At 41.0% G+C, this 20,143-nt stretch overlaps 1 protein-coding gene and 1 long non-coding RNA gene across 12 annotated transcripts in view; one reads left to right on the top strand and one right to left on the bottom strand.

Annotated features, from left to right (window-relative positions):
* The window catches only part of hdac5 (histone deacetylase 5), a 76,673-nt gene that overhangs the window by 40,437 nt on the left and 16,093 nt on the right, over window positions 1-20,143 (bottom strand). For 3 of the 11 annotated variants that reach the window (XM_044098987.1, XM_044098986.1, XM_044098988.1), the window contains one exon: window positions 16,388-16,532. In XM_044098987.1, the coding sequence (XP_043954922.1) occupies window positions 16,388-16,439 (52 nt within the window). In that variant the 5' untranslated portion in view covers window positions 16,440-16,532. Of the gene's footprint in view, window positions 1-9,752; window positions 10,364-16,387; window positions 16,533-20,143 lie in introns of those variants that run through there. The other 8 variants (XM_044098985.1, XM_044098984.1, XM_044098983.1 and 5 more) reach the window with 6 other exon arrangements.
* On the top strand, window positions 4,611-10,457 carry LOC122821244. The gene is made up of 3 exons (XR_006368980.1): window positions 4,611-5,914; window positions 6,588-6,672; window positions 10,359-10,457. It is a non-coding gene; the product is annotated as an uncharacterized LOC122821244 (long non-coding RNA).

Genomic DNA, 20,143 nt, shown 5'->3' with positions numbered 1-20,143 from the left:
CAGTGTGAGGTTCTTCCCATCAGTGATGGCTTTGGGATCCATGTCCTCTGCTAGTGTTGGTCCACCAGCAGATAACACATGAACAAACTGGAATGAGAAATATGAAAGACAAAAGAGCAAGACGAGCTGAAGTCTGCTACTACAGGAACCTTGGGCTTCCTGAAAACCTCAGCAAAGACTCAGGCTAATTACCTCCAAGCCACACCATATTGATGCAGTGATTGATGCAAAAGGAGTCCTGATCATGCACTGAGTGTGGCTACTGTATAGTCAATGCAGCATCTGTATAGACGACAATAGGTAATGGCTGAAGAAAACAACAACCAACTTTGTTTGCAGAACTCCGAGTTACAAAAAATAGAAGAAATAAAAATGTCTTAAATGTCACAGATTCATATAAATTTCCTTCAGCAGGTATTGAAGTTTTTGTATAGTCTGTGCCACAGACTATGTCAACAACTAAAGGTTGTTGATAATTGTTACTCTTTCTTTATATTGTCTGCTTATCTTGTGACAATGCTGTTGGCTCTGACCAACTTCAAAATCTAACCATAGACAGCAGCATCATTTAATACTTGTCAACGTTCTTCTCTGCATGCAGGTCGGTTTAGGGTCATAAACAGTTCACACAGAGGTCTGATTTTTTATTTATTTTTTTAATGCATTTAGTAGTAGGAACAGCCCTGCAGAGTGAACAAACCTCTGTTTTATTCTGATAGAGCTGACTGACCCAAATGGGGATCAGAACCACAATCACTTGAAATGAAATGAATAAAGTACAAATAGAGCACATTGGTGCAACAAGGTTTATTTAGGGGTATAAAACAGATGTGAGAAGGTACGGATGGCAAGAGCCAAGCATAAAAATGATATAATAACATAAAATGCAAGCTAACTGGTAGAAGCTCATCCTTACAGTCGCTGCTTTGTAACGATTTCCCTGCCGCAGTAGATGTTGCTGCTCAAAAAAAACATTCCGAAACTGAGAACTGTAGATAAATAAGACCATGTGTATATGTTTTTCTCTTTATATGTGCACATGTGTGCAGCTGCTTGCATCTAAATTACCTAAACAAATATGCTGGTGCTTCACTGTGACGCACGTGTCTCCCTTCTACTACCACACACCGCCTTTGCATGTGTGTGTGTACATGAGAGACTGCTCTGTGAGTGTGTGTATAACAGTCTGCTTGGCAAGAGGGCAGCATTCCACAGCAGCAAGCGTCTGACGTCAAAGCGGGGACATTTATAGTCTGGTAAACACACACTCACATGCAGGCTGACAAAGAGGTGAAACTGAGGAACTGTTTCAGTTAATCGAAGAAGTTTTCTAACTCACTTCGGACCAACTCTGATTGCAGTTGTTCATTATTTCATGTACCAGTATACAGACTGTGTGTATGGACACAAATAACTTCTTATTAACACTTAGCTCCAACACAAAAATATTTGCTATACAGCAGAGCTAAAATGACAGAAGAAATGTTTTATATAGCACTCATAATGAGGCAAGAAACTAGCAATGTGGCCATGTCTTATTCTCAATTAGCTTCACTTCACTGAGGAGCAATTTTATTGCTGTTATACAGACTTTCATGGATTTTAATGGGATTCTATGAGGTAAACCAACATAGAGTTTTCAAACATTCTTTCACAAAATATCTGAAAAGCATGGACGCAGGTTTGGGTATGGACGGTCGTGACATGTCACGACCAAAATTCAAGGGATATAAAATAGTCCCGACCAATTTTTTGCCATATTAATAATAAAAAATAAAAAAAATGTATTTTTTAACAAAAACAAAATAAATAAACAAAAATCTACATTGATTAGTTTAATATTTCAATATACTACGCAGTGGTAGCATTCATTTTAAAATTTGCTGTTATGAACTATGACGACCCATTCCGCTATTGGCTCAAAGAACGTGGATCTACGTTCTTTGATTGGCTGCAACAGGCGGCGGCCAGCTGGACACACGCGGAACGGAAGCTTGGTCCATGGAGATGAAAGTGAACGTGTCTCCTTCTGAGTTTGACATTTATTATGAGTCTCCGAGACCAAAAAAGAAAAGGACGACAGACATTAGAAGTTATTTCGCTACCTCGGCTGTAAGTACAGTGAGTGGACCCATAAGTTAGATATCAATCACGCAACGCATTTGTTGTAAAGTCCAGTGTTTAGTAAGGTCAGCACTGAATGTGAGGTAGAATAGGTCTGTTAATTATGTAATATTTTTTCACATAGGATGCTCAGACAGCAGAGCAAGGGGCAGAGCAGAACGATGGAGAGGTGGCTGGAGCTTCAGGGCTCCAGGTGAGGTGTTAGTTCTCAGATATGTAATATACTGTGAAATTATCTCAGTAAATATGGCATTTGAAGTGTTAGTCTTAAATTAAGTTAAGCTGGTGTGAAGTCAAACCAGGTTGCCACTGGTCAAAAAAGGGGGGCGGGGGGTCAGTAAGTTGTAAGGTCCCACCAAAACTTAGACCAAACCTACGCCCTTGCTGAAAAGTGTGGTGTGTAAAACCCTGTGCCACAGCAATTTTAGCAGGCTTTGGCAGTAGCTATTTTGGGGTGTCACCACCACCTTTGCACATCTACAGTCATATTCAGTAAAGTAGAATATATCTTCTGATGAGGCTCGGTTAAAAGTACTTTTGAAAATAACAACCTTTAATCAGGTATTAACCGCTTAACTGTCATGATGACACTGGTGTCCTCAGGTGGCACCTGGCAGGGTACGACACTGAATCCATTGATTAACAGCTGACCGCATTCATTGATTGACTCGTGATTTACATCACTGACAATTCCAAAACAATATTAACGTTTAGCTGTGGACTGGTCTAAAAATCAACAGTTGTATTACTGAGAAAGAACAAATACATATGGCACACAATAAAAAAAATATAAAATAAAAATAATAAATTTTAATAAAATACATTATGTAGTGTGGATTTTCCTTAAAAGCATGCAGTGGAAATCCAGAACCTCTAGCAATTCACAATACCGGTTCTGACCAATTACTTGACCAAATTAAATTCCAAAAAAATGAAGCATAGACAGTTTAGAAAGGTATTGGTACTTTGTGTGGGCAGAACCTTGTTGCACTGTTTACCAGGTGTGAGTTGTTAGCATCTAATTAGCGCCTAATTATGTTTTCTTTTTATGCTAAGTGGTTGAGCTGGGTGTTGTTGAGGTAAAAAAAAATGCTGTTATTATTTAGATGAGCTTTTACCCTTTACATAGATATGCAATATGCCTATATTGGTTATTGTATAGCATGTGCTTAGCATTCTAAGCACATGTCAGCAGAAGTGCTGCATTGGGTCTATTTGGACTATAGTGTTAATTATGAATTTAATCAGGAGCAGCACCAGGAACACATGCGGTAAGTTTTGGAGCAGAATGATTGTGAATTAGCAGCACTGCTGCCATCTAGCCGCTCTTAAAAATGGACAATAATAAAGTAAAAACACTGCAACAGTGGCTCCGTGCAAACGGGCCCTAAGAAGCTCCTTTATCTTTCCTTCCTGTATCCAGCTTGTGGAAGCTGCTACACTGTGACACAGAGCTGAACAAACTGAATACATGTAGTGATGAGAAAATAACCTGAAATCAGTCAGTCTGAGCTGTATTGGCTTGTCCTTTACCAATTTAAAACTTCTTTGACATCGTCCCTCTGCCAATCTGACTAGCCACCTGTCAAGCGTGTTACCTGTCTTCTGCTTATTTAACTAGGGTGACCAAACGTCCGTATTTCACGTCCTGTCCCGGGCGTCCCGGGATATTTTTAGAAAGTGAGGAAATGTCCTGTTTTTTTGCAGGACCCGGTCCAACGTGTCGTGAAAACGGTCTCCCCCCCCACCCCGCTGAAAGGTGTCCCGGTTTTCCCAAATGAAAATATGGTCACCCTAATTTAACCAACATGAAGTGCATGCATACACAAAGTGCACAAAGTTCCATGCATTAACCTGTAACATTTATCCACACAGGCCATATCCTTGGCATCCTGTTACTGCCCTTAAGGTATTTTAGAAAATGCTTGCTCCAGTGTATATATAAAATTTGATTCAGCACACTTGATCTACTGGCCTTATAACAAGAGAGTGTCTTGTTGCTATGTCTCTCTTGTTATAAGGTGTGTCTTGTAGATCCTGAAAAGTTGGGAGTCTGTTGTTCTGCAAGAAAGTGAATCTATGTCCCACCCTTAAGTTTTTTCAGCCATGACTGCCATTTATAGCTCCATCCATCTCCCCAGGATTTCCAAGTTTCCAAGTGACCAGCTTCCAAGTTCTTGCTGAAGGAAAGCATCCACACATCATAATACTGCCACCACCATATCTAGACCACAAAGCTCAGTTCTGGACATCCAAGCGGCTTCTTACATATCTTTCTGACTTTTGCATGTCTTTCAAACTTTAATGGGACGTCTTCTCCACAAAGGCCAGCAAATGTGTTGGCACATGTTGGCACCTTGTAACATAATCACTATGTTTGTTTTTTTCTGAATAAATACATTATAGAGTAAATGTATCAAACTGTTTTGCAGAACAGTTGCTGTTATTTCATTGTTAAAATTATTCCTCATACTCAACAGTTTAAAACTGATTTTTAGACAAAAATAAAGACATAAAACAACATCAAAGTTCGCCCCAGCGCCGCAGATTGCACCCAAGAAACGCCGCCTGGCGCAAGAGGACGCCACCGAGGGGAAAGAAAGTCGCTCCCGGTCAGATCAGAACTTTACTTTTCTTTTCGGGGATTTTTGGTGGTACCACTCTTTTTTCTTATCTTTCTTTTGGGGTGCGGGGAAGGACTTGATGTTTTGGATTATTCTTTTGGATTCGGACTTTGGATTAAAACAGAGAAATACTTCCAGGAAATCCTTTGCGGACATTATTCTCTTTAAAAAAGAACACAAATTTTTGAACACTTAATTATTTAGGGTTTTTTTGCTGATAGAAACTAAGTGATTTAAATCTAACCTATAATTATTTCTTGAGGGATTTTTGGTTACAGATCAATTTATCAGAATAACTATTATTTCTTAGTATTGTGATTTTTGAATAAATAATTGTTGCTAAAAATCAACATGGTTCATATTGAGCGGTTGGATATTTATTTTCTTATCAAGTTAAATGGTATAACATATTTTACCTGTTTCCTTGCAACAGATCCCCACTGGGTGTATTATGAGTTCCGTTTTAAATCAAGCTGAATTGTGCAACCCGACTTGATGATCTGTGCAGTTCTTTCTTTCAGATCTCACAATTCTAGAATTGTGCCGCTGAGGGTGGCAACATGTTGAAGTAGTTCTGTGTTCCTTCCAGACTTTTTCTTTTTTTCAAACATTCATTCCTGCTTTTTTTGAAGAAAATAGCTTTTTTGGACAGCTATTCTTTGTTTTGGATTTTGTGTGGTTGGACTATTCTTAAGGCAATAGTATTTTTGCGATCTTGTTATGCTGTGTAACCATAGCAACAGGGTAGTGTACAACAAGGAGCAGCTCATCAATGTCAGAAAAGCTCAAATAATAGCACAACTGAAGCCAGAAATCCCAGAGGAGTAGAAAAGGAGGCGTCGTGGATGCAGAGCAGGAGCAAAAAGGAAAGAAAGAAGGAGGAAATTCAAGCTATCTCTTCCATCCATCATAATGGGCAACGTAAGATAGTTAGCAAACGAGATGGATGAACTTCAACCCCCAACAAGGACTCAGCAAGAATGTAAGGAATGCAGCACAATGTGTTTTACGGAGACACGGCTGCAGGATTATATCCCCGACTCCAACGTCTCTCTGCCAGGCTTCGTGTGAGCAGACAGAGATTTAGAGAGCAGCAGGAAAAGCAAGAGAGGTGGATTAGCAGTGTCTGTGAACAACAGATGGTGTCATCAGGACTTTACTGTGAAGTAAGTAAAGTCCTGTTCTGGAGACGACTGTGGAACCTCTGGAAATGATTATGCAAAGAAAGATTCTTATAGGATCAAGAAAATTATGGACAACCCTGACCATTCTCTTCATGAGACTGTGTTGGGAAGGCAGAGCAATTTCAGTCAGAGGCTTCTTCAGATTTAGTGCAGTACAGACTGCTACATAAGATTTTTCCTGCCAACAGTCATCCCCATCTTCAATAACTCTTTGAAGAATCAGAATTCTTATTTAATTTCCTTTTGGGATTAATGAAGTATTTTGGAATTTGAATTCTCTGCAGGTTTTTCTTAGCTACTTCTCTGATTCAGGCCACAATCTATATGTCACACCCAAGTAGAGTCTGTTCTACTTACAAGTGAGACTTTCTATTTGTTGTGGAGCAAACTACAATAAGCAATAAAAGTTGTTTATTAATTTATCTTATATTATGGTAAACACCTTGAACAATAAAAGATCACAAATTTAGCCATAAAAAACACTTTTCAGACATTCTCAGGGTAATCAAAAGGTATGAATGTCTGTTTTTCTGTTTGTCTTTGATGCCCCAATTTCACACTATTGCTACTGCTGGGAAGTATTTCTGGAAACCAGTGTTCATTCCTTATTTTCCCTCTCTCTTTTCCTGTCTTGTTCTTTTTGCAATGCTAAAAGAAAATAGGCTCCATGACGTCAGCTCTGCAAAACACTCAGCTAAGGGGAAGAGAGGAAGAACAGAGCAAGCAAGCAAGAGAGTGAGGTAAAAATAGTATAATGGCTGCGTGTACTTTAGTCAAATTAGAAGCTGAGACACAGAGACAAGAGGACCCATGAGTGGTGTTGCTATAGAGACTTAAGGGTAGGTTGGTAAACTGTGGTTCATCCATTCTGGATAACAACTGCAGTATTAGAGCTCTCATGGCGTCTTAGTAAACAACAGTTTTCATTTGCTAGATGAGTATGACTGGTCTTCTCAACTCCATTTGCACAGTAAAACCTCAGACTTCATTGTGCTATTGGGAAAAACACAGCTGAACATTGCCCTGAAAAAATATCTCTATGCTGAAACATGGTGGTGAGGGCTTGTTGCTGTAGTAATATTTTTCTTCACAATGGACAGGGAAGCTGTACAAAGTTGATAGGAGTTGAAAAGCTCCAAAAGACTAGAAGACTAGCGCTCCAGAAGAAAATCCAGACCAGAAAGGTCTAGATCAAAGCATAGTTATGTATTAGAAAGTCCAAGCCAAACTCTCAACCTGAATTTGTTTATGAATTATAGAAAAGCTAGAGGTAAAAAAAGCATTTTTGGAAGACCTTGTATGTGTATCTTATCTGTGTAGTGTTCATGCGCTAAAGTGAATGCAGCCGGTTGTGGTTACTCCTCTCGATGTTTTACTTTTTAAATATTTTAAATATTTTTTCAATTACTTTAACACTTTAATTATTTTTTTTTTGCCAGAAGAGTATCTTCAACAATGTTGACTAAGAAAGTCATTAAGTTTTTATTTGTTGTTGAGATACTTTTTATACTCTTCCGAGCGCAACAACTTGTCCGCATTGTTTACACAAGAGATCAGCTGATTGCGCAGAAACAGGCCGGCATGGAGTCCAGATCCAATGAAATCCCCGAGGAGATCTGGAGAAGGACACATCAGGGTTGCAGAGGAAGAAATAAACAGCGGAGGAGAGCAAAAAGGAAGAAACAACAGAGGATTATGGAGAAAAGAGGTTATAAGCCGTTTCTCCCCTCAGTTACCATGGTAAACATTGATGATTTAACATCGCTGTCCAGGAATGTAGTTTAGAGAGTTTTATGGACACATCGCTGCACCCAGACATTCCTGATGCCAATGTTACCATCGAGGGGTAGCGGACTGTTCAGGCTGATAGGGATTGCACCCAGAGCAGTAAGAAAAAAGGAGGTGAGCTTGCCGTTCTAGTAAACAACCGTTGGTGCAATCCTGCTCATATAACGGTGAAGGAGAGAATCTGCTGCTGTTGGCGTTTGGTCTTCGTCTGTTTTACCTGCCCTGTGAATATTCCCATGTTGTCGTGGTGACTGTTTACATTCCTTCCTATTTTTCTTATGTTCGCTATACTGACACTACCACCCCCTAACCCTAACCATCACATACCTAACCCCTCACCCAAAAACAGCATTTCTCCTCATGGGGGCCAGACTTTGTCCCCACAAGTCCCTACAATGTAGACAGAAATAGGTCCCCACAAGGATATAAAAACCTGGTTCACACACACACACACATGCACACACACACACACACACACACACACGCACACACACACACCCACGCACACACACACACACACACCCACACACGCACACACACACACGCACACACACGCACACACACACACACGCACACACACACACCCACACACACACGCACACACACACACACACACACACGCACACACACACACCCACGCACACACACACCCACACACCCACACACCCACACACACACGCACACTGTTTCTAATGTTGCTTTCATCAGTATCTGTAATGTTGTAAATATAATCCAGAGCAAGCAATTACATTCAAATGTCACAAAAGTAGTAAATAAAGCCCATCTAATTTCAGGTTTGGTCAAAAATTCTCTATTCAATTGAATAGAGAATAGAGAACTTTAACTGGACCATTCATGTACACATGAATATGCATGGGTTCAAATATTCCCATTTCAGCTTTGTATGTACGTCTACGGTCCCCGATCGCAGGAAGATTTTGAGTCCATTTCAGCAGTAGGTGACTGAACGCCACCAGTAGTCCGAGACCCGCACGTCCTCTTCTGGGAAAAATAACCCAACTTCAGAAGATGTGCTTTTAACAGTTCTCTTTGGCTCCTCCTATCTGTCTGCAATTTCTCATATTGAGGTCATCAAACTAAATTTCAGATCTATCATAGCTGATTAACACCTGCTGGCCTCAGGTTTGCAACCAGCTCCTGACTGAAAAACCAGCAACCTCCTCCCAGTGTCAGAATTTCACTGAGGAAAAAACTGGATTAGATTTTCTATTGCTTTAATATGTCTGTTATAACTGATGTATATTCGCATATAAAATATGTCAATAGAGTTTCATTTACAATTTTTATATTTTTGTCTTATAGATCTTAGCCGGCTGGTGAGAGAAAAAGTAGATCTTAGTCTAAAAAAGGTTGGGGACCCCTGGTCTAAGAAATATGTCTTTGAAGGCCTATCAGGTTTTCTTGCCACATTGCCATGCATTAATCTTCCCATCAACCCTGACCAGCTACCCTCTCTTGCAGTAGAACTCAAACAGCATGCTGCCGCCACCACCACCATGTTTTGTTGTGGATGGTGTGCTCAGAGTATATGCAGTGTTATTTTATATAGATATATATTGTTTACAACAAAAAAGTAGGTCACACCTGAAGACAATTGGTCGAGAGATTTTCTTATCCAGAAAACACAAAAATAGTTTTTTTTTCTGCTTTCAGTTTTTAAAAGCAAAACCCCTGTTTGGGGTTCAGCCCTCTTTGGTTCAGCAAAGAGGGCAAATGCAAATCATACTGCAAATATCAGACTCTACATCATTACTTGTACATCCTCACGAGCATCTATCTACTTCACAGACTATGTTAGCTTTACAGCTCCTGCAAATCTCCCATTCTCTTTTAGAGCACTACCAGCCAGCTTATAGATGCTCCGATCTTATTCAATAAACAAAACATCCAAACAATTCCTAAACCCACATATTAAATAGGCTTGCTTACAGAAAGACCAAATAACGTATTAATTTCATCCAACCACAGCATCCTAGTAAGCCCCACCTCTGCCTTCCCAGAGATGACTCACCAGCAGCGGTCATGTCAGCACCGGAGCCCCTGCTGTCACTCAGGAGCTCCAGAGGCTGGTGGTGGCTGTCTGTGCTGGCAGAGGAAAAACACGACTCAGTCTCGTAGATGGTCTGCAGCATGGTGCACAATCCTGACACGGTGGGATGTAACAGCATGCCAGGACAAGAGCTGCTGCTTAAGTTTGTGAAGAGAAAAAAAAAAGTCAGCTCTTTAGATGTACCAGCATAGCTTAGGAAGAACTGTCTGCCACAAATTGTAAAAAAATACAAATTATGTGTAAATTGTCCTGTTAAGTGTGAATAAATAATAACAATAATCCAGTCTCAGTTGAGATAGCAAATTTCCTTAGAGCTCTGGTGGCTGTTCAGTTTCAATTGTACTAACGGGCCAACATCACCTTGAGTAAAATCCTCTTCTCTGTCATAGTAGGTGTGAGTTCCAGGAAGTCTCCTCTCCAATAGGATTGAGGGATTTGAGTCCAAGTAGATGAGAAAACACCAAGCTTGCATAGATCTTCTTAAGTCCTTTGCTGGCTCCAGAAAACAGAAACACTTTATCAGGTACCTGTCAGCTCAGGAACAGAAGTTTGTTTCTTCTGTTGCAGTGGCTGCTTGGAGTCCAAAATCCCAACAGAAGGAAACCATCTAGCACTGCGTAATCCCCATCCTGCTGGGCAATTCTGAGAGCTGAACAACCAAAAAATTCCCAGACGACGGAGATGCCGAGTTTTCTGTGTTCTCTTACATCAAAGGATCGTCTCACTGTTCACCTCCTGGCTGACAAGATGGAGAGAAGAGGAGGAGTATAAAGGGGAGGAAGAGCAGCAAGGATGTAAATAGCTTCGGGAGAGCACTCCCTGAGGTTCCATGTTTCCAAAATTAGAACGAAGCTCTGAGAGAAAGGCAGAGAGAGCGAAACAGGATGGAAGCAGAACAGGACAGCTTCGTTACAGAAGAGCAGTGGAGAATCCTGATCCGTCCCCTAAAAATCTGCAGAAAGAGTCAATCTAAACCAATCAGGAGGCTAATGCTTACAGCCTGCCGTGTATGCGGTATGTGTGTCTGTGACGCTCTCTGAGCTGGTGAATGAACTGTGAGAGATAGATGGAGGGAGGAGACTGAATGAGAGAGAAAGAGAGGGAGAGAGAGAGAGCGGTGCTGAATCACTAGGGAAGTTATACGGACAACAACTTGTTTCATTTCAGGAAGGGTCAGAAGATGACGAAGGAGACAAGGACAACTGAAGACCGTCCAGAGAATGAAGAGAAGAAAAGAGAGGAGAAACCCATGAGATGGATCTTGATGGAGGGATTGTGGCTGAAAATAGTCTGCTGTAGTGGAGGAGGAGCCATAGATAAAAATAGACAGAGGCAGAGAGACTGAGGGTTCTACGTCCAGCTCTGCTCTGGAGTTCAGTGGTGGAGGGGGGTTGCATTCAGTTCTGTCATTCCTCTCCACTGCACTTCTCAAAGAAGATCCATTAATCATGAAATTGAGTCATCTTCTGATTTTGTATTTCTGAGGTTTCGTCATCCTAACACAAAGTGTAAAACTATACACAAGTGTTCATGTCAACTCAAACTTGCTGTTGTGCCAAGGAGCTTATGACAGAACTCAGGTTTTATAGTGATACTCTCAAACCCCTGATTGTCATCCAGTTATAAAACCCCTTTTATCCAGTTAAATAAAACTGCAACTACAAATCTGTTGAATGTGACTACATTTTCTTCTCAGTTCAACTGGAGAGTTTGACAGCTTGTCCCATGAAAGACATGGAGATGATTTTTTTTCCATCCACATGCAGAAAAAACTAACAGCACAAGTGAAGTCTTCAGCCTCAGCATAGTCAATTTTAGCCAGCTTGTCAGGCTAGTGTCAATGAAATTAACTGACTGCAGAAATATTGACAAATAACACAAAGTTGGGGCATCTTGTGGGTAAAAGTAATGCTAAAGTAGGCTAGGAAAGTTTTGGTGATTTCCTTTTAAAGTGCTCTGGAAGAGAAAAGTTATTAACCACCTTCTGCCTAAATTTGATCAAATTTCAAAGATTCACTGATTGTATTTGTTGTGTAAGGCAATATGTTAAACTTGGCACCTAAAAACTCTGAACGGGGTGTGCCGTTTCAGCTGATGCAACATTGAATGAGGGTGACAGGACTGGTCAGGAAAGTTGGTGATATTCTAAGCAGACTGAGGCACCTGCAGGCTCCAGCACATCCCCAGAGACAGCATCTTTGAAAAGCTTGCTGGATGTGGACAATGGTGTGCAATCATCTTTCTGAGTCGAGGTGGTGATGCTGCTTCTTTCTTTAAGGGAGGAATGCACATGTCCATCTCTCAAACAGCAAGTATAATGTAACATTCTCTTTTGAAAGTTTATATCATGTTATAATGTTATTCCCTCATCAAAAAACATATCCTCAGTGTTGCTTTGGTTCTTTCGTACGTTTCACAAATCCTTTAAATCTCCGTTCAGTTGTGCAAATTCGACAAAGGTTCTCCTCGGAGCTGCTGTCCCCATGCTTCCAAACTTCCAACTCACAGAGCAGCCCCCACTCAGCTCCTTCAGACTTGCACCAGCAGCAATTAATAAACACCTACTGGAACTGCAGATCTGCTGAGCTCATCATATCAACTACTTCTCAGTGTAATGCTTCACAACAACGTTAAAAGCTTGAAAGAGGAGTAATGATTTTATGATGTGCTGAAGGTGGAGTGTCGGAAAGAGCTTCTTAAAAGACAGAGGCCCAATTTCAAGGCATTAAATTACAAAGTCAATTTTTTTATGGGTACACTGGCATTTTTAACCCTAACTAAAGATAAGATAGTTAAATGTTTGTGCCAGACACATGGAACTATGTGCCTGGAAAATACTTAATACTGCCCCTTATTTTCACTGGCATAGCATTTGGAGAGCACTAGCTCTGGTTGGAGTCACACTTTGTTACTCTCGGTACTGTGGATTACCTCTGAATAGGATGAATGTGAGCCATAGTTAGTCTGGTTTTGATGTAAACAACAGTGCCTGGGGCCTATTTGTCATTCAAACCCACCTGAGATTTGTTGGAGCTTGCACAAGCTCTGGTGGAACCTACTCATCAGTGTTGCCTGGTGTTGATTGCTAGACTCTGTTATCCTCAAAGGGCAACAGAAATCTCTACAAATGTCTGCCTGTTCTTATAGTCTGGCCTAACGTGTGTGGATCTTCTTGGGATGCTGGTAACAGTGAGAATTAAGTAAAAGACAATGTCAGCTTTTTGGTGTCTCACTGTGTGTCTCTAAAAGTAGACAGAAAGTGGCACCATACGTCATGTATGAATAAGCTGTCTATACTAATACAATAATCACATTTGTACACTCTGAAGTTTAGTCATTCTCTGATTTTTTTCCTTTATTCATGTAATGCCCCTTTTCCATTGTCAAATCTTACTCTATCTGGTTAATATCTGGCCTGGTTCTAGCCATGTTAGGCCTGTCTCACAGTATATATAGACAGGCAGGAACATGGTCTTTGCTCTGATGACGTTTGCAGTAGAGAACCTTAAGGTTGTGGTTTTGATGGACTGAAATAAATCCAGATATTTTATTTTGTCTTATAGAAATTAAATGCTTGCTAAAACATAATGAAAACAATTCAGATTAGCTGCTTAGTTTGCTATACACGCAAATCTATTATGTAGCACTTTATTCTTTAAAATATGTGCAACCTTTGAATGTAAGTAGTGCAGTAGAAATTATGCACTGCATTACTGCTGTACAACTGATGGTCATGTATGTCAATATCCACACATGAACTTTGTTGTAAAAGCACCCAGAATAATATGCATATCACACCAAATTAACATTATGTAGTTCCAGTGTCTCTCACAGGCTGGTGCTGAAATATAGCTCCGACAAAATGTTGACCAGAGCTGCACCGGTTTTTGCTTATGGCATCATTACAGTTGCTTCTTCATTTCATGCCTATTCTTCAGAGAGATGTGCTGCTTGCAGGACTGTGAAATCACAGTCATTCCTCTTCAAAAGTTGACACTGTTTTTCCTGATACTGCTTGTAATTACGCTCCTCCACACTGAGCTGCTCTCTGATAGCAGACGCCATGTCCGCCAGTCCACTTGCAAAGTCTGACTTAAGCTCATGCAGTGACATAAATTATGTGTCAATCAAGGGATGCAGTCTGCTGTCAATCAAATCATTGTGCGCAGTAAACAGCTCGCCGCAGCTTGGACTATGCCTGAAGTGGTTATGAAAAACAAGAGAGAAACCGCATACCGCACAAAGCCACGCCCGTAGAGAAGACGTCTTAGATATTCAACCACAAAAGGTAAAGTGCCTAAAATCCATTAACATTATGAATATTCTGTTGCTCCATTAGAACAGGTTTAACAAATCTTTCAGTTTGGATTTTTTGCTTTGCAGTTGAGAAACGTAATAATTCAATGTAAGGTCTCTTTTATTAAAAAGCTGTAGTTTTCACTTTGCTCAGTCTGGACAATTAAGAACTGAAACTGAACAGTTATTCTTATTCTTATTTTTACTGTTTGCTTGTTCGATTCAGCAGTTCAATTTCAAAAGAGGCTTTGCTTTAACACATTTGCTAAAGCATATTACCATGTAATTTTGATCATTATTGGCAAACACAGCATGCAAGGGTTTTTGGGAAAAAAAGAGTGACTTAGTGTTTTTTCCCCCTAAGTAATGAATGAAAATACATTTTAACAACTGGAGAAACATCAGCTCTAATTCAGTTTGTAACTCTTCACTTGACACTTATCTTTTCACAAATGATGATATTTGCATCATCATCAAAATTGATCAACATTAACATCTCACCTCCCCCACATCACCTTTTCTCCTCATCATCCTCACCTCCTTAAGAAACAGCTCCTTGCGTCGTAGAGCTCATTTTTAGGGCTGATTCAAGAGCAGTGTCCAAATAAACAGAAATAGGCAGAAGTATAAATAGCACAGGATAACGCAAAGTGCCCTGCACTGCTGTATCAGTACCTAAACTGCTTTGTTGTGCTTCTATTATCCAGAGCTGTCATAGCTTACTCAAGACGTGTGCTCCAACCATAAGTTGTGATCTGAAACAAATTTGATGGTAAAACAGATGTGACTGAACATCTGTTTTACATGTAGGCCTTACATGTGAAGTCTAAAACACATCAGCCAAAGGTGTGAGTGTACGTGTGTGTACTGCTGAGGTTCAGTGGATGACTCATCTCTGCGTTTCTATTAGCGGCGCATCAACCCCTAGAGCTACAATGCTGTCTGTGTGTGTGCATACTATAGCTGTAACCATGACAACCAAATTACACTGAACTAATCACTAACATTTCAGAATTAGGAATTATCAGTGGCAGACCGTGCATTTGGTACCTGGGCCTTCAATTTAATGCACCACTATAACCTTACAAGTATACAAGTCACAAATACTACAGTAAACAAAACAAATATAACGAGGTCTGGTATTACAAAGGTTTGTTCAGCTCTGGCACCATTACATGTAATGAACATGTTTTACTTAGCCCAAAGACCTGTCATATAGCTTGTTCAAGTAAGTGTGACAGTGGACCTTTAAGAAAAAGTCTGAAAAATGGATGTTAAATTTTTTCTGAGATCAGATCAATTTCTCTATTTCTAGCCATTGTATTTAAAAAAATAAAAGTAAATTTACACATATTACTATGAGCATCGCAGGTTGCTGACAAGTGCCGCTTTGTTAACTAAACTTTGGGGTTAATGATTCACTCTGAAACCTCCTCACTTAGGCCTTCAAGCAAGAGTTGGGAGGCGAATCTGAAATCTAATTGGTTAAAATAACCATTCCACTGCTCTGTTGTTAGTTAACGTAGGTACTAAACAATGTCTAAAGGCCCGGGGCAGATTAAGGTGCAGATCACACAAGCTGCACTAGTATGACTGCTGCTTTCTATGCAGCACTGACAGTTGTGTACTGGCTACCCTGGTGTAAAAGAAATGGGGCGAGGCATTCAACTAGCTCATCAACCCTACTAATAGGTTTGACCACTTCAATTTCATGGTGCATTAAATAGAAGGCCCTAGTTGAATGGGGCGAGGCATTCAACTAGTTCATGAAAACGGCTAATATCTATTCAGACTGTGGGAAATTAAGACATTTGTCCTGAGAAATGTGGGCGATTGATACACTTGACTATGAATTGTCTGCAGGCAGTCTTGCAGAATCTGCACAGTTCACAGAATACACACATTATGCCTGAGTATATAGATAACTGTGCAGTGAAATTAGAAAATGAACACAAGAGGAAATTGGGGATAAACCAGGAATGGCCACATCACTGGTTTAGAATCATTTTGGATAAACAAAAAAACTAATAAAATAAGACATCTTAAAATTCTCACATCTACATTTGATTAGTAGATACAGAATGAACAAGATATTTCTGTAGGTAAACTGAATAAAAGTAAACCCAGCTTTAGGTGATTTCACCGTAATTATAATAGGTGTGACAACAAAAAAAACTAAATGATGAAAATTAACAGTGAGATGTTTCTCTAAATATGCATATTTATATGATATGCAGGTTGTTTCACAGTTTCCCCCATTTAACACTACAGCTGGGAAAAGTACTGCAAAAAATACTTACTGGATTCGTGGGGTGAATTCATGAAGGCTGAGCCTGGACTTCCGTCCTGCATAAGCTTCTGTTACAGTGGGTCTTCTGAATCATCCATGAGTTGGACAGCAAAAGGATGAACAGGTAGATTAGAAGGCCTCAATGTGAAGTTTACCTGTGAAATATGCACAAAAACATGTTGAATCATTTTGCAGCACTTACTGAGTCTTGCATTTAAGCAGCAGGAACCTAATCAGCGTCATAATAACTGTTCAAACCTGTGTAAGCTCTAACAACATTAAGATCAGCAAATGTCCAGATTAGCATGTTCCTTCAAGCTGCTACACCAGAGAGCAGATAATGGGAAGCTGAACGCAAGTTTACAGTACAACAAAAGGTCAGTTAAATCTTTTTATGAAATCCATATGTATCAGTCATGGAAAGTGCTGAACAAGGAAATATGTCCACTAAGGTAAAATTCTACCTTTCTATCCAGAATACAAACACTACTGTTAGCAACACTAAACGTGCTATTGCTTTTATAGGATGCAAAAGACAGATTTTTGTTATGCTGCCTCTACTATCATTTTTACAGTTTTCATTTTTATCTTTAAAATTTTACTAAAATTGTCAGACTGCCCCAGGACAGCTGTGGCTACTAGCCAGTAGCTTGTCACCAGCCGTGATAAGCCAGTGAATGACTGAATGTAGCTAAAAGCGCTTTGGGTTTCTCTGGACTTGATATAGTGCTATACAAGCACCATTTAAAATCCCTCTTAACTCCAGAGCAACATCAAATGTTCTCTTATGCACATAGTGTAACAAACCTTCTGGCCCTATAGACTCTATAGGCCCCTATAGACTCCTGTTTAGTTGCAATAAATGACACAGTGATTAACAGTAAATCAGGTCTTTTAAATAATTTTTTTGATGATGTTGTTTATTCAATAGTGAGTTAGAGCAAAAAAGCATAAGATCTTGTGATATGGGACCCTTACACCTCTTCAGTTAAGCAAAAACAAGTTAGTGAGCAATAATATTCCATAATTTAATGAAGTTTATTTTTTTTATATAAAGATAATTTTGTAGATTTTCAGGAATGCAGATAAGTTTTATTTAGCTATTAACTCACTGGCCACTTTATTAGGTACACCTGTCCAACTGCTCATTAACGTAATGGTCAAATCAGCCAACATGGCAGCAACTTAATGCATTTTGGCATGTAGACATGGCAGAAAGGTGATTTAAGTGACTTTGAACCAGGTATGGTTGCAGGTGTTAAACGGGCTGGTCTGAATATTTCAGAAACGGCTGATTTACTGGGATTTTCACACATAACCATCGCTAGAGTTTACAAAGATTGGTCTGAAAAAAAAGAAAATATTCAGTGAGCAGCAGTTCTGTGGACACAAGTGCCTTGTCAATGCCTGAGGTTAGAGGCCAGATTGGTTCAATCAGATAGAATGGCAACAGGAACTCAAATAACCAGTTGTTACTACCGAGGTATGCAGAAGAGCATCTCTGAACGCACAACACATTGAACCTCGAGGCGGATGGGCTACAGTTGCAGAAGACTACACCGGGTGCCACTGCTGTGAGCTAAGAAAAGAAAACTGAGGCTACAATTTGCACAGGCTCACCAAAATTGAACACTAGAAGATTGGAAAAACGTTGCCTAGTCAGATTAGTCTCAATTTCTGCTGTGACATTCAGATGGCAGGATCTGAATTTAACATCAACAATATGAAAGCATTGATCCAGCCTGGACCATTGATACAAATCAATGGTCCAGGCTGGTGGTGGTGGTGCAATGATGTGGGGGATATTTTCCTGGCAAACTCTGGGCCCATTAGTACCAATTGAGCATTGTGTCAACACCACAATATACCAGAAACAAGCCTGACTTTTACTGCTGGCAATGCGGACCAGACTCAAGCACCGGTCATACAGAAACTTAACAGTCTGTATCAAAGGGCCCGGTACCCCATACTCCTGGAGAAGCCCCACAGGGTTCCCCAAGGTACACGGTCGAACGCTTTCTCCAAGTCTACAAACCACATGTAGATTGCTGAACTCCTATACACCCTCCAGGACCCTGCTGAGGGTGTCGAGGTGGTCCAGTGTTCCACAATCAGGACAAAAACCAAACTGTTCTTCCTGAACCCGAGGTTCAACTATTTGACAGACCCTTCTCTCCAGGGCCCCTGAAGAGACCTTGACAAGGGACGCTTAACCCTCCTGTTGTCCTAAAATAACATTTAGTGGATCTTTGGGGAGTTTTAACACAGTGACCTCATTTTGACCAGAGGACAACAGGACGGTTAAGAGTGTGGTCCCTCTGTAGTCCTCATTTTTCAATAAGGGTCCACCACCCCAGTCTGTCAATCCAGGGGAACTGCACCTGCTGTCCATGCAATATTGCAGAGTCACATCAACCAACACAACATTATTAAGACCACCCCAGGCGCCTTGCCACTGAGGAACTCTTTGACAACCTTGGTGACATCATCGCCAGTGATTGGAGAGCCCGACCTAGAGTCCCCAAGCTCCGCTTCCTCAATAAAAAGCATGTTGGTGGGATTGAGGAGGTCTTCAAAGTATTTTGCCCATCGGTCCACAACATCCTGAGTTGAGGTCAGCAGCACACTATCACCACTATAAACAGTGTTGGTGCTGCAATGCTTCCCCCTCCTGAGATGCCGGATAGCGGACCAGAATCGCCTCAAAGCCGTGTGGAAGTTTTTCACCATGGCCTCTCCAAACTCCTCCCATGCCCGAATTTTTGCCTCAGCAACCACCCGAGCTGCACACTGCCTGTACTGCCAGTACCCATCAGCTGCTTCCAGAGTCCCACAGAATTAAAATCACAATAACACTCCTTCTTCAGCCTGACAGCGTCCCTCACCAAGGGCGTCCACCAATGGGTTAGAGGGTTGCTGCTAAGACAGGCACTGACAACCTTGTGGCCACAGCACCAATAAGCTGCCTTGACAACAGTTGAACATGGTCCATTCAGACTCAATATCCCCTGGAACGTGTTCTAAGCTCTCCCATAGATGAGTTAAAGCTACGTCTCATGGGAGACTCCAACAAACTTTCCAAGCAGACCCTCACAATATGTGAACCAACTCGCCATCAGGTTATGGTAAGTGGACAGCTTGGCACCTCTCTTCACCCGAGTGTCCAAAACATGCAGCCACAGATCCAATGAGATGATTAAGTTGATAATCAAATTGCAGCTGAGGATGTCCTGGAGCCAAGTGCACATATAGACACCCTTATGCCTCAACATGGTTTTTATTGTGTCCATGATGGGCACAGAAAGACTGTTTCTCGCCAGAACCTCTCAACCTCACACACCAGCTCAGGCTTCTTTCCCACCAGAGAGGATCGCCAAGGTCCCCGCACTCAGCCACCATCCATCCCACACTGGACCCGATCCCTTTAATCCCTCCCACAGGTGGTGAGCCCATGGGAAGGGGGACCCATGTCTCCTCTTTGGGCTGTGCTGTGATTAAGCCCATCCACCAGCCCCTCACCAACGTGCCCCGATGACCCATGTCCGAGCAAGGAATCATTATTTCCAATGATTTTGCTCATCATAAGGAGTCTTCGGGCTGCACTTTGCCTGGTCCCTCACCTAGGACCAGTCTTGGGTGCCTTGGGTGACCCTACCAAGGGTCAAGAAGCCCCAGAAAAGCAAACAGCTCCTAGGATCATTGGGACACTCAAACCCCTCCACCATGATGGAAGCCCCCTTATGGTTTGATACAGTCATATGAAAAA

Source organism: Gambusia affinis, linkage group LG19 (genome assembly GCF_019740435.1).
Source record: "Gambusia affinis linkage group LG19, SWU_Gaff_1.0, whole genome shotgun sequence".
Lineage (NCBI taxonomy): Eukaryota > Metazoa > Chordata > Actinopteri > Cyprinodontiformes > Poeciliidae > Gambusia > Gambusia affinis.
This window is presented reverse-complemented; position numbering and strand designations above follow the sequence as displayed.